At 37.9% G+C, this 12,971-nt stretch overlaps 1 protein-coding gene across 1 annotated transcript in view; it reads left to right on the forward strand.

Annotated features, from left to right (window-relative positions):
- Dll (homeotic protein distal-less) overlaps positions 1 to 11,389 on the forward strand; it is a 91,183-nt gene extending 79,794 nt beyond the window's left edge. The window contains exons 4-6 of the mRNA XM_018504854.1: positions 5,297 to 5,468; positions 8,591 to 8,903; positions 10,306 to 11,389. Coding sequence (XP_018360356.1) covers positions 5,297 to 5,468; positions 8,591 to 8,903; positions 10,306 to 10,324 — 504 coding nt within the window. The 3' untranslated portion in view covers positions 10,325 to 11,389. The remainder of the gene's footprint in view (positions 1 to 5,296; positions 5,469 to 8,590; positions 8,904 to 10,305) is intronic.
- Positions 11,390 to 12,971: the final 1,582 nt, after the last annotated feature.

Raw genomic sequence — 12,971 nt, forward strand, 5'->3', positions numbered from 1 at the left:
CCCGACGGCCATTCGACGCGCAGAAAACCACGTAACACGCGCGTCTAAGTCCAACCGAGAGATAACGACAGCTTGCCACCGTGCCTGCCGGTGCCCGTCGGCGTCAGGGTGCATTCGTATCCCTCGGCTCGCTCCTTCAGTATTCTTCCTTTAACTCGCGCGACGCGAAGCCGCGAAGATTCCCGCTCGACGCCTCATGCCTGTGTGTCGCTTGTTGTAACGCTGCTGGAGTATAAAGCGATTTTGATTGCTACCTCGCGGCCAGTCGACGGCTCTATGATTCACTCTTGAAGTGTAATTTGATTTATTTCTCCAGTTACTCTTAACACCCGGTGTGGTTTCTTCATATGTGGCCTGTATGAAAATAATCAGAATTTTTATGGAACAGCAAGTTTTTGAATTAAATGAAGATTAAACTTATATTATTATCCGACAATAAATTATTTATGAAAGTGTTTAAAATAACATCAAAATATTTTTTACATACATATATATGTGTAATGCGATAAAAAATCTTTAATATTAATTAATATATAAAAGATTTTTTAATTTTCTAAAATAGTTCCTCTGGAAACGTTGTATTTAGAATCTTGTCGATATATGTATATATATCTGATGACCTTAAAATTTTTCAAAGAAGGTATTTTTCTCTTTCAAGCAGAACGCAAATTGTGGGAAAGATTTGATAGAAAGAATGTTAGTAACAGAAGTAATGAGTAGTACAAGCAGTAATAAATCACTGACGACCGAGTTTGTCGTCATATCTACCACAAGAGAACTGTCATTATTATCTCGAATCACATTTCGCACCACAAAACTTTATATTTTCACACGCATTTCAAAACTTTCTCTATCAACTGAATTGAAATAATCGTATATAAGACAGCTATGTATAACATACATTAAAATAAACAACAAATATATGTTGTATATAAAAGTAAAATATTTGTTTGGGAAAAGATGACATAGAATTTTTACAATATTTAAAAAAAATATATATTTTACTAAATAATTCACGAAAAAATGAATAGTGTATATATATCCCATCTTTAGTTACTGCAAATAAATAAAATAATTGTCTCCCCCTCCTGGGGGAGGGGGGGGGGGTCACCAAATAAGGAAACAAAAGAAACATTCGTACGAGTGTCTAACATACTCTGACGACACCTGGAAAAAAGATATTAATTAAAGCTTTGCGCCGAGCACACACCGACACGCGTAAATATATCCCGCATGCCATTCCCGCGAGAGAGAAGCCGCCGACGGTTCGTAAAAAGGTAAACCCCGCCAACATTATCCTCGCGAACGAAGGCACATCCCTTACCGTCGATGCGCGTCGTGCCCTGTCAACGTCGGTTGTAAATATCAATAAACAAACCACCGCGCCCGGTGAGCGCGATCTGCTCTTCCCGGCTGGCTAGGCCGGCCGACCAGTTGAGCGAAATAAAGTACGTCGAAACCGGGTTTTAGCGCTGCTGGCCTTTGTCGGGCGCCATCTCTACTCGGCGCAACCGGGTTTTTCAGCGAGCAATTAGAAAGAGATTTATTTGCGCCGGCACGCCGGGCGCACGCTCGCCGACCAGGGGCTGCTGATGTTGCCGCGGCATATTTTTCGCGATGAATAACGCGTATATGCGTAGGGTATCTCGGGATCTTCCAACAACAGCTGCTTGGAGTAGTAAAATCAATTTTTCTTAATAATAAATATTCACAGATATATCGAATGTACTGTATTTCGTATTGATCGCTTGTTATAGTTATTTCTTTAATTATAAATTTATCAATATACAAAATAAACTTATAACAATTATATGGACTCTCAAATTTAAAATACAATGAACAAAGAATTTCAAGATCAATGAGAAAGTGCGTAACTTTGTATCAGAACTTTTATCCCATTACAGGCAGGATGACATTTTCGTAATTAATTCTATCTTGAAATTGAACATTTCGACTCACTTTAGGATTCTCCTCAGAAATACAAATACAGAAATATCCAAATGATTCAGCAGCCTAGACAAAATCATAAATTCTTAAAAATAAAGTGACGTCTTAACAAACCGAAAAGGTATCAAGAAGCCTTGAATAAATTAATAAACTCAAAATTCATTTGGATGTTTTATTCGAGAGAATATTAATATTTGAAATTAATCAAAAAATCTGTCATTAAAATTAAGTAGGATTCAGAGACTGTATATATGCGTGCGTTTGTATAAACATTTCTTTCGGTGACGAGATTACGGCAAAGTGTGACGATGCGTGTTTCGCAAAACTGAAACTGTTTTATTTCAGGTTTCTTAATGCTTATATGTATAATGCAAAAGCACTGTACCTACCGATTAATCCATTAACTTAAACCCTCGATTTTCAATTCGTCCTAGAGACTATCATTTCACATTTTAGAAAAATATGCGAAAAGTGAGAATTCTATTTGATCAAGTAGTTATATTGTCTTTATCTTTAATCGCTCAACTAAAATTTATTTTTTTCTTTATTTAGGATATTTGCAAATTTGTATGATTATATATAAATATTTTTCTATATTTCACTTTTATTTGCCTAATATTGCCTGAGATTTACCTGACGATTGTGAAAGTTGTCAAAATGTTCAAATTTCTTTCTCCGTTTTTAAAAATCTTATTTGACATTGTTGTCAAATAATCACTGAAAAGATTACGATTGTTTAGTTGAGACTTACATCACTTATCGTGTTAATCTTATTTCTTTACTACGTAATAAACTATAGTTTGCATATATATGTGTTCATGTCAACTTTTTTACTCCTTGGACGTCAATCCAAGCTGGACAGTTACTTTAATTAACTAAGTCGTTTCACTCAGCCGGTAGGGGATGTTAGAAGATAGGGAGTCAGACGGTTGAAATATATCGCGAAATAGTAGCAACATCATGTACAAACGAGTTAATTAAAAGTAAAAAAAACAAGTTCAGGTGCTAATTGCAAAAGTCACGTTTACTGTTTTATCATGCTTTGTGAGTATTTTATCAATGCAATATCGTCAATGCATTCGATAGATTGATCGTGTAAATGTTATGCTAATCAGTAGATGACTAAAACAATAAAAACGTTTAATTGTTGCTTTTTCGCTTGCATGGGTTTCTGCAATGAAAAGTTTCTTTATTGATTGCTTGATAATTAATAGATAGCCATATATATGTACATACATAACGCTATAATTTATTTTATAATTTACATTCCTACCGCATGTGAATGCATTGTTCGGCGAGACTAAGATTGCCATGAAAGGAGAGTAATCTTTAATTATGAAAAAAACATTCTTCGTTCCTGGTGAATAGAGGCACGTATTCACTGTATTCATCTCGTGTTTTATGATCGCAACATTTGATCGACGTAGCGATGGAATATCAAGTTTGATCGAGTAAGCCCGAATGGTTATACAAGTATAGCGGATAGGCTCGTTAAAAAGTCATTAGGCGTGGTGTGCTATTAATAAAAAAGCATGTCTCTGTTTTCGTCTAAGTCATCCGGTGTAGCTAAATATTTCTAAATCGATGGAATAACGAAAGCATGAATATGTCAAGGACAGAAGGTTGTGGAAAATAGTTAAAAATAAAAATCGACTTTTCGTTGATAAAAGAACTTTATTCTTGCAGAGATTGAACGATCTATCGATGCGAATAATATACGAAAAAGATAGCGAACATCTAGAAATAATTGTCAAGTCAAATGTAAGATTTTTATTAAATAAAACAATTTTTGCAGTATTTCAAGATGTTTTTATATTAGCATTATTATTAAATTGACAGTCAATGTAATTTGTTAATATTGTTTCCAACTTTAGTTTATAATTGCATCTTATTTTTCAGTCTACATATAAATATTATTCAGCAAAGATTCGCTTCGACCAAAAATAGGATTTTTTTTCTCTCTTATTTGATTTGTTCTTATTGGTTTAATTTCCACTTATAATTAAATAAAACAGATTTTTAAAAATAAAATATGAAAGGAAATGTCACGCAGAAGAAAAAGAAGTTTTATATGCCGCTCTCTCGGTAGAATTTCTTTCGCGCGGACCAATTCCGACGACATGTCCAAACATATGGCTTCGGTTCGAGCTGCCGTGCACAACGTCGGGTACACCTCGCGTATTCGCTGTACACGTACACGCTTAACTTCGCGCGGTAAGGTTACGTAAGATTGAGCCAGCGCGTCACGTGCATGCGGTGCATGTGTGCGGATGCTGAGACAAAAAAAATACCGCATGTGCAATCCTAGCGGTCGCGCGTGCGCACCGGTATACGCGCCACAGGACGACGAAGCTGCCTGCCGCTGCGGTTCTATGCATCGCAGCGAGGAGGCAAAAGAAACGATGATTACGAAACGACGAACGTTCTTTTTCTTTTCTTTTTCCTTCGTCTTCACCGTCTAACCCGGCAGTACGGAGCGATGATGCGAAGCATCGGATTAGACTCAGGTACGCTTTTGCGCGCATCGCAGTTGCGAAATATATTTCCAATCGCGCGTCGATAATCGAGCGACGCATCTCGACGAAATCGCTTGTGGTCCTCTTTTGGGATAACTTTATGGTTCAAAGAAAAAGGAAACGGTACAAAAATGGACATGTTAATGATACGATATAAAACAACATAATACGTGAGACGGCACTTTGCTTCGTAATTATAATATTAATAATAATTATTAGCATTTATGATAACGTTGTTGATTTTATATTTAATATGAGTAGTATTGATGTATTTGAAAATTAAAAGTATTACAATTTATTGCATGTTATTACATTAGGAATGAGATGATTTATGTAAAAAGTGTGCTGTAAAAAACTTGTAATAGGTATATGAATATTCAAATCTTCTAATCCGACTTGAGAAAATAGTTATAAACAACGATAGTTTTAAAAAATAATATAACAAGTTATATACTCGTAAAAACGTAAATGTGATGTAAATGCTTATAAACGTTTAATGAGTATTCAATATAATTTAAGTATATATGTATATAACGTTCTGTCGCGACATTTTCGTTCCCACAACATTTTTTTATCTTTCTCGCTTATCTTAATACCGTCAAAAAATTAACAGAAATTACCTTCACTATTATGACAAAATGAAGGACAACAGCTCAATTATTATTGATAAGATTATTCATATTTCGATTTAGTTGGAATTTCGAAATATCATGTCCGACGTTGTTAGACAAAAAAAGTATGGAGTGTACAATAAAATTTGATGACTGACTTTTTGTTCACGCGTTCGTGAAAAAAATCTATCTCTAACATAACTGTTATAATTTTTCATGCAGGTGAAAATCTGGTTCCAAAACAGGAGGAGTAAATACAAGAAGATGATGAAAGCAGCGCAACAAAGTGGGGGTGGCGGTGGTGGTCAGCATGGCAGTCTTTTGGCAGGTGGAACCGCTCTACCTGGAGGACCATCCCCTCAACCCGGTCAACCCGGAAGTCTCATGCAAGGAGGTATGTTACTTTACAGTTGCGTAAATAAAATATACACCGATATGAATTAAACAAAAAGAAATTTATGAAAAAAAAATCTCATCGCGTATTTAATTAATATTTAAGAAGAGCGCGCTTTCGATCAATTTACCGTCGATCAATTGAATCGTTCTCACGATGTTTTCGCGAACAATTGCATATTTTTAATTGGGTGAATAACGGGCGTTAATTGAATGTCACTGGTGAACGTACGCGATGATTGCGCGCTTGACGGGGCTGCTCCATCATTTTACCGCATCGCCGCCGCAATCTCCACGAACGCCACTTTGCTCCGTAATTACAATACTAATGATCCGACGCAATTTTCGCGGTCTGCGTTTTTTATCACGCCTTTGCCACTGCCCGTATCGCCGACAACGATGAAACCGCTTGCCTCACCGTTGCTCTCTTTCTGCGACTAACGGTAATCTCGAAAATCTGCCTAGTAAGTGATTTATTCGGAAATGTACCACGAAAGACACAGACAACGTAATTAACTTCATCTTGAGAAATTTCTCTTCCTAGGAATGCCACTCTTTCATGATGAAATTTAGTGCGAGCGTCCATGTACTTCCCAATGCACATCATTGTGTTTCAAATAATGGTTTCGATATATCATACAAATTTTATCTTTATATTGTAAATTTTGTTACAGTTTAATTTTTTAAATATATTTTCACATTACATTAACATATTGAATTTTTACGCTAATCCTTTTCATGGATTGAGTGTTAAAAATTAATAAACATGAATGAATATAAATATGAGTATACTTTATATAATACATCTCATTACTTACGCTAATGAGTACAAAACTCTAACGTGCTTAAGAATAGTATCAAGGTAACACAAAGTTTCGGAAACGATAAAAATCAGAACGCTCCTAAATGGCGGAATATCACGAAAACGTGACGTGTACAGTCAGGGATGAACTATATACACCTCCCTTTCTCCGAGCAGACCCCCAACTTGACTTAGAGCCTGTAGAATCGAACGCGCAATCACCGTCTGGAAACTCTTTCCCATCTCGTAGCAGCCACCAGATGCATTATCGCACAATACCGCTCCCTCGCACGATTAATACAATTTGCGACGCCGGTTCCATTCAGGCGCATGTAGCTGCATGTGCAGCAACACGACGACGGCGCGGCGCGGCGGCGACGACAGCAACGCGGCCGCGAGATTCGGAGCAATTCTGAAACGGTTCCCGGTTCGCGTTTGTGTTACAGGGGGCGGAAGTTCCGTGTCGGGCAGCCCGACGACGGGTTACCTCGGCGGCATAGTTTTAAAAAATAATATAACAAGTTATATACTCGTAAAAACGTAAATGTGATGTAAATGCTTATAAACGTTTAATGAGTATTCAATATAATTTAAGTATATATGTATATAACGTTCTGTCGCGACATTTTCGTTCCCACAAAATTTTTTTATCTTTCTCGCTTATCTTAATACCGTCAAAAAATTAACAGAAATTACCTTCACATTATGACAAAATGAAGGACAACAGCTCAATTATTATTGATAAGATTATTCATATTTGTTGGAATTTCGAAATATCATGTCCGACGTTGTTAGACAAAAAAAAGTATGGAATGTACAATAAAATTTGATGACTGACTTTTTGTTCACGCGTTCATGAAAAAAATCTATCTCTAACATAACTGTTACAATTTTTCTTGCAGGTGAAAATCTGGTTCCAAAACAGGAGGAGTAAATACAAGAAGATGATGAAAGCAGCGCAACAAAGTGGGGGTGGCGGTGGTGGTCAGCATGGCAGTCTTTTGGCAGGTGGAACCGCTCTACCTGGAGGACCATCCCCTCAACCCGGTCAACCCGGAAGTCTCATGCAAGGAGGTATGTTACTTTACAGTTGCGTAAATAAAATATACACCGATATGAATTAAACAAAAAGAAATTTATGAAAAAAAAATCTCATCGCGTATTTAATTAATATTTAAAAAGAGCGCGCTTTCGATCAATTTACCGTCGATCAATTGAATCGTTCTCACGATGTTTTCGCGAACAATTGCATATTTTTAATTGGGTGAATAACGGGCGTTAATTGAATGTCACTGGTGAACGTACGCGATGATTGCGCGCTTGACGGGGCTGCTCCATCATTTTACCGCATCGCCGCCGCAATCTCCACGAACGCCACTTTGCTCCGTAATTACAATACTAATGATCCGACGCAATTTTCGCGGTCTGCGTTTTTTATCACGCCTTTGCCACTGCCCGTATCGCCGACAACGATGAAACCGCTTGCCTCACCGTTGCTCTCTTTCTGCGACTAACGGTAATCTCGAAAATCTGCCTAGTAAGTGATTTATTCGGAAATGTACCACGAAAGACACAGACAACGTAATTAACTTCATCTTGAGAAATTTCTCTTCCTAGGAATGCCACTCTTTCATGATGAAATTTAGTGCGAGCGTCCATGTACTTCCCAATGCACATCATTGTGTTTCAAATAATGGTTTCGATATATCATACAAATTTTATCTTTATATTGTAAATTTTGTTACAGTTTAATTTTTTAAATATATTTTCACATTACATTAACATATTGAATTTTTACGCTAATCCTTTTCATGGATTGAGTGTTAAAAATTAATAAACATGAATGAATATAAATATGAGTATACTTTATATAATACATCTCATTACTTACGCTAATGAGTACAAAACTCTAACGTGCTTAAGAATAGTATCAAGGTAACACAAAGTTTCGGAAACGATAAAAATCAGAACGCTCCTAAATGGCGGAATATCACGAAAACGTGACGTGTACAGTCAGGGATGAACTATATACACCTCCCTTTCTCCGAGCAGACCCCCAACTTGACTTAGAGCCTGTAGAATCGAACGCGCAATCACCGTCTGGAAACTCTTTCCCATCTCGTAGCAGCCACCAGATGCATTATCGCACAATACCGCTCCCTCGCACGATTAATACAATTTGCGACGCCGGTTCCATTCAGGCGCATGTAGCTGCATGTGCAGCAACACGACGACGGCGCGGCGCGGCGGCGACGACAGCAACGCGGCCGCGAGATTCGGAGCAATTCTGAAACGGTTCCCGGTTCGCGTTTGTGTTACAGGGGGCGGAAGTTCCGTGTCGGGCAGCCCGACGACGGGTTACCTCGGCGGCATGGGCGGCGGGGGCGGCGGTCACACCCCCGGGAGCTCGAGCCCCGGAAGCGAGATGTCGCCTCAGCACAACGAGAGCCCACCGGCACCCTCCTGGCCGGGTGAGATGAAGCACCATCCGCATCCACACGCGCCGCCCCATTCCCATCATCACCCGCACACGGCCGGGCATCATCCACCGCCACCGCCACCGCCGCCACATCACGCGGGTTACATGCCGCAGTACTCTTGGTATCAGGCGGACCCCAACCCCGGACTACTCACGTAAGTGTTGCTCCTCCGAATCGGAGTTGCATGTAATCTTCGTTTATTGCGAAATTGATGCATCTCAAGTGGCCCTTAACTCTTAGAATATCATTGTATGTTGAAAACTAATCTTTCCAATGTTGTACGTTGAACAATAAACGTAATATATATAGACTGCGGATTCTCCTTGATCTCAGCATCTGTGCTTTGTTAGAAAGAATTGAGCATATCAGCATCTGTCTTCAACTCAATATGTGAAAGAAAGAGATATGATTTAAGCTACCTCACTTTTTTCAAAACTAACAACTTCATAGGAATGCACAATCTATTCTTATGACGTCATTGTTGAAAATATGAATAATCGCAACTGAGTTTACGATTTGAGATTGAAAATGAGACTAAAGTTAAACAGAAGAGTGTTGCTCACAAAGTTCGAAATGATTGTATGAACTGTACAATACCTACTTATATTTCGATTTTTACCTATAACGATGCTATTAAGAAAATAAAAATAATTATATATGAAATGAATCTCGTTCTAAGATACGGAATATCTATCGTGTTTCACGTACATTCGAGAGAACAACGTTCTTTAAGTGTATGTATTTGATAATAATAAGCTTTGTCATTGTAATTGCTATAACTCATATCGGCGATTTCTGTGTGAGCATAATTGAATAGTACTTCGATACTCAATCATAGACATTTTCAATTTAAAATTAAAGTGCGACGCGTCAATCAACGCGCTTCAACACAAACTGGTACTGCCAGTCACGTGTCCCCTTGGGACATGTTGCGACGTTTCTCCTATTCACTAAGAACCAGCATGACACGACAAATTTACCTCACTCGCCTTGCCGTAATATTCATCGCGCTGTGATTCCGGAAGCTTCAAAGTTACCGCATATCTCTTTAATAATATATAATAACCGCGAGAACCGACGTGAGATCGAATAGAAAAAATATATTATGCAGCACAGATAGATGTATCCGTAGATTTATGCTGAAAGATGCAACATACTTGGTACTGAACTTGGTTCGAAATTAGTTAATTATTAAAATGTTAGCAGTTCAATTTTTTACTTGTATACAGTTTGGATTTGGAAGAAAACTAGATATTAAGGCTCCTGGTTACTCATCACGGATCTTCAGATTGATATCATGCAGAAACGAGAAAATAATTAAAATTCTTGAAAAATATATCAAAATAGAAATATTTTTCAATAAAATAATATTTGCATATACATTTTAATATAGTTTGCAAGAATTTTTCTTTATGTACTTTTCTCTCATCTGACATCAATCCAAAATAGTTGAGGCCCAGGAGCCTTAAGATAGAAGGAGGGCTTAATTTTCGCAAAATGTTGCATTATATAATCACAACGTTTTCTAATCAAACGATCATCTGTGCTTTTTGCAGGGTATGGCCAGCGGTTTAACGAAGATGTCCCTTGAACTGACAATGAGTTTAGGTGAGCCACTTCTTCGTGGCGCTGCGAACGTATCCCAGCGGTCCCGCCCCAAAGTGTGAATATGTGTAGCACCTCTCGCGAGGAAAATTGAATGTTAATATTGTTTCTAATCGTATAATGAAACCCGCATGCCGGTATCCGTGCGGGCCGTCCGTCGAAGTGAGAGCGGTATGAACAGTGTGACATCGTGTGTGATACACGTCCCTTAGCAAAATATTAATAATAATACTAATGAGACGAAAGAAATGCAACCAAGAATGCTAATCGACGACGATGTTCTCAAAGCTGACGAAGAGGACCGACGCCCGAGTTTTCCAGCCAATGTGGATTGTCGACAACGTCACGGAAAATCGGAAGTCATGAACGATCTGTGCATCGAGTGGCTCTTGACTGATTAGTGACGTTGTTTCGGTGCGCGCCGTTTCGTTGTGCTGCGAGGATGTTTCCTCCTCGAGCTGGAATCGACGTAAGTTGGAGGAAGACAGGAACGACATCGTCGTACGGTGAAGTAAAAAGTAACATTATAAAAAAGGATGATGATAATAATGTAACAGCGATTTACGATGTGAAATCGCCGAAAATCTACCCGTGACCGAGTTCGTAATGCGAGTTCTCTAAGAATAAGCGTTGTTCATTGATGATCTTGAAGTTCGATTTACGAGTTGGAGGGTACTTGTAACGCTTCGCGTATGATTGAGTGATTGCCACGACTGTAACGCTTTTCGTGTTTGACAAGTAATCGTTGTCGCAAAAATAAGAGTCGCGAGGAATCTTTTTTCCTGGGAAATAAAACGACTTCTCTATATGTCTGTTCGTGTCGACCGTCGTGATTGCGTGCATCGGATCTAATTTGATTACTACGGTTAATTATAAGCAGAGATTGCCTCCAAGCAATTGTTTTTATTGTGAAAATGTTGTTGTCCGCCGTTTGTCAAGCGTGGAATTGCATACCGAATTTAATCGTTATGGTTAATCAAATAAATGAATTACGGGATAGTTTCCTACGAAAAAGTATTGAATCAACGTTACCATCAATTATTACACTGTTAAAAAAACAGAAATTTGCTTCCGTTACATGTAACGGAAAAGTACACTAAATTTCCTGTACATGTACACAAATATACTTTTCAGTTGCAGCCTACATTAAATTTAATTTAGTGTCATAAAATTAAATTTATAATAATTTATGTAAGTTAAAAGTACATTAAATTTCATGACATTTTTAACAGTGTACAATTAGGTATTAATTGATATTGTTTGATTTTATTTCTACATGTATGTACCAGAAGCCTCACATTTACAATGCGTCCTATTTTATCTTTTTTTATTTTTTAGTTATTTGTAAAATTTATCTCTTGGTTTTTAACATTGAAATATTTTACAATTTAACTAATTGATAATATTTTTTATTTGTAAAAATTTTAAATATTAAATTTGAGGTTTTTGATCTTAGTATTGCCACTATTATTCTTATACATATTTATTCTCAAAATCAAATTGTAAAATTTTGTAAACATCATTTCTGCTCAGATAATTTCTGTTTAATTAAGGACTTACATTGGACGACATTGGTATTGATGAATAAACAGATTAGTATGACAAGTAAGAATTATTTTGAGATTTACTTGATTGAAACAAAGTATGAATTGGCTTAATTACTTGCATTTTAACTTCTAATGACTTTTAACGATTACCGAGATTAATACGATAGTATAATAGTGGCGATAATATCAGGATTTGTGTGAAAAATGGAAAAGAACGCGAGTTAGATTAGAGATTCATCCTGACCCACATCCGGGCCCTCGTCTCTATTACATCCAGGATAAATAACAAACTCCGAGACCAGGTCGCGTGATTCTTTTCAGTACGGCTCGATATTTTCGTCACCTTTCTGAATCAGCCCAGTCTGGCACAATCGTGCATCTCTGAAAACCAATTTCTATCTCCTCGCAAATGTCAATTGCCGATGACGTTAGGCCGGTCGATCCTTTGTGACAGTTGCCCAACAATCGCGAGCGCAGCTGACCTACTTCGTGCTGGATCTCGCGCGATAGATGAACGAGAAGAACGTTAAGATTGGCGAGGCCTCTCCAGGAAGATAGACGAGGAAGGGAGAGAAGCGGGGGGGAAAAGCGAGAGACAACGTTGCATAAACTCGTTGAGCAGTCGTTCCTCAAGGCGGTTGGAAGTAATGAAATCCTAATGACATTTTCGTGAGTCAAACGATCTCGGCAATCACGGTGGCTCACTGTAATCACCGGTCCCTCCTTCCCGGATGAGGCAACTGGCCGGAGGCCTCCTCCGAAGAGGAGAATAATACACGAGCGACGAACGGAGGAACGAATAGCTAGAGGAGCAAGCTGGAAAAAAGTCATTATCTCCGTTGGCGACACGCGGAATGCCATCGATGTTTAAATACACCGAGAACTTCGGAAAACGGAGGAATTAATTTCAACATTGATTGGTTGCTCTGATTTGTAGTCTCTTTCGTAGTTCTATAATTTAATACGCAATCCGCTTGATTTTCACTCGATTGCAATATTTTGTGTAATGAATTGAGAATTTTTATCTTAAAAATAGTTAGTTTCAAAAATATATTTATTTATTTATAGAT

The sequence above is a fragment of the Trachymyrmex cornetzi genome, unplaced genomic scaffold, assembly GCF_001594075.2.
Source record: "Trachymyrmex cornetzi isolate Tcor2-1 unplaced genomic scaffold, Tcor1.1 scaffold1836, whole genome shotgun sequence".
NCBI classification, from domain to species: Eukaryota; Metazoa; Arthropoda; class Insecta; order Hymenoptera; family Formicidae; genus Trachymyrmex; species Trachymyrmex cornetzi.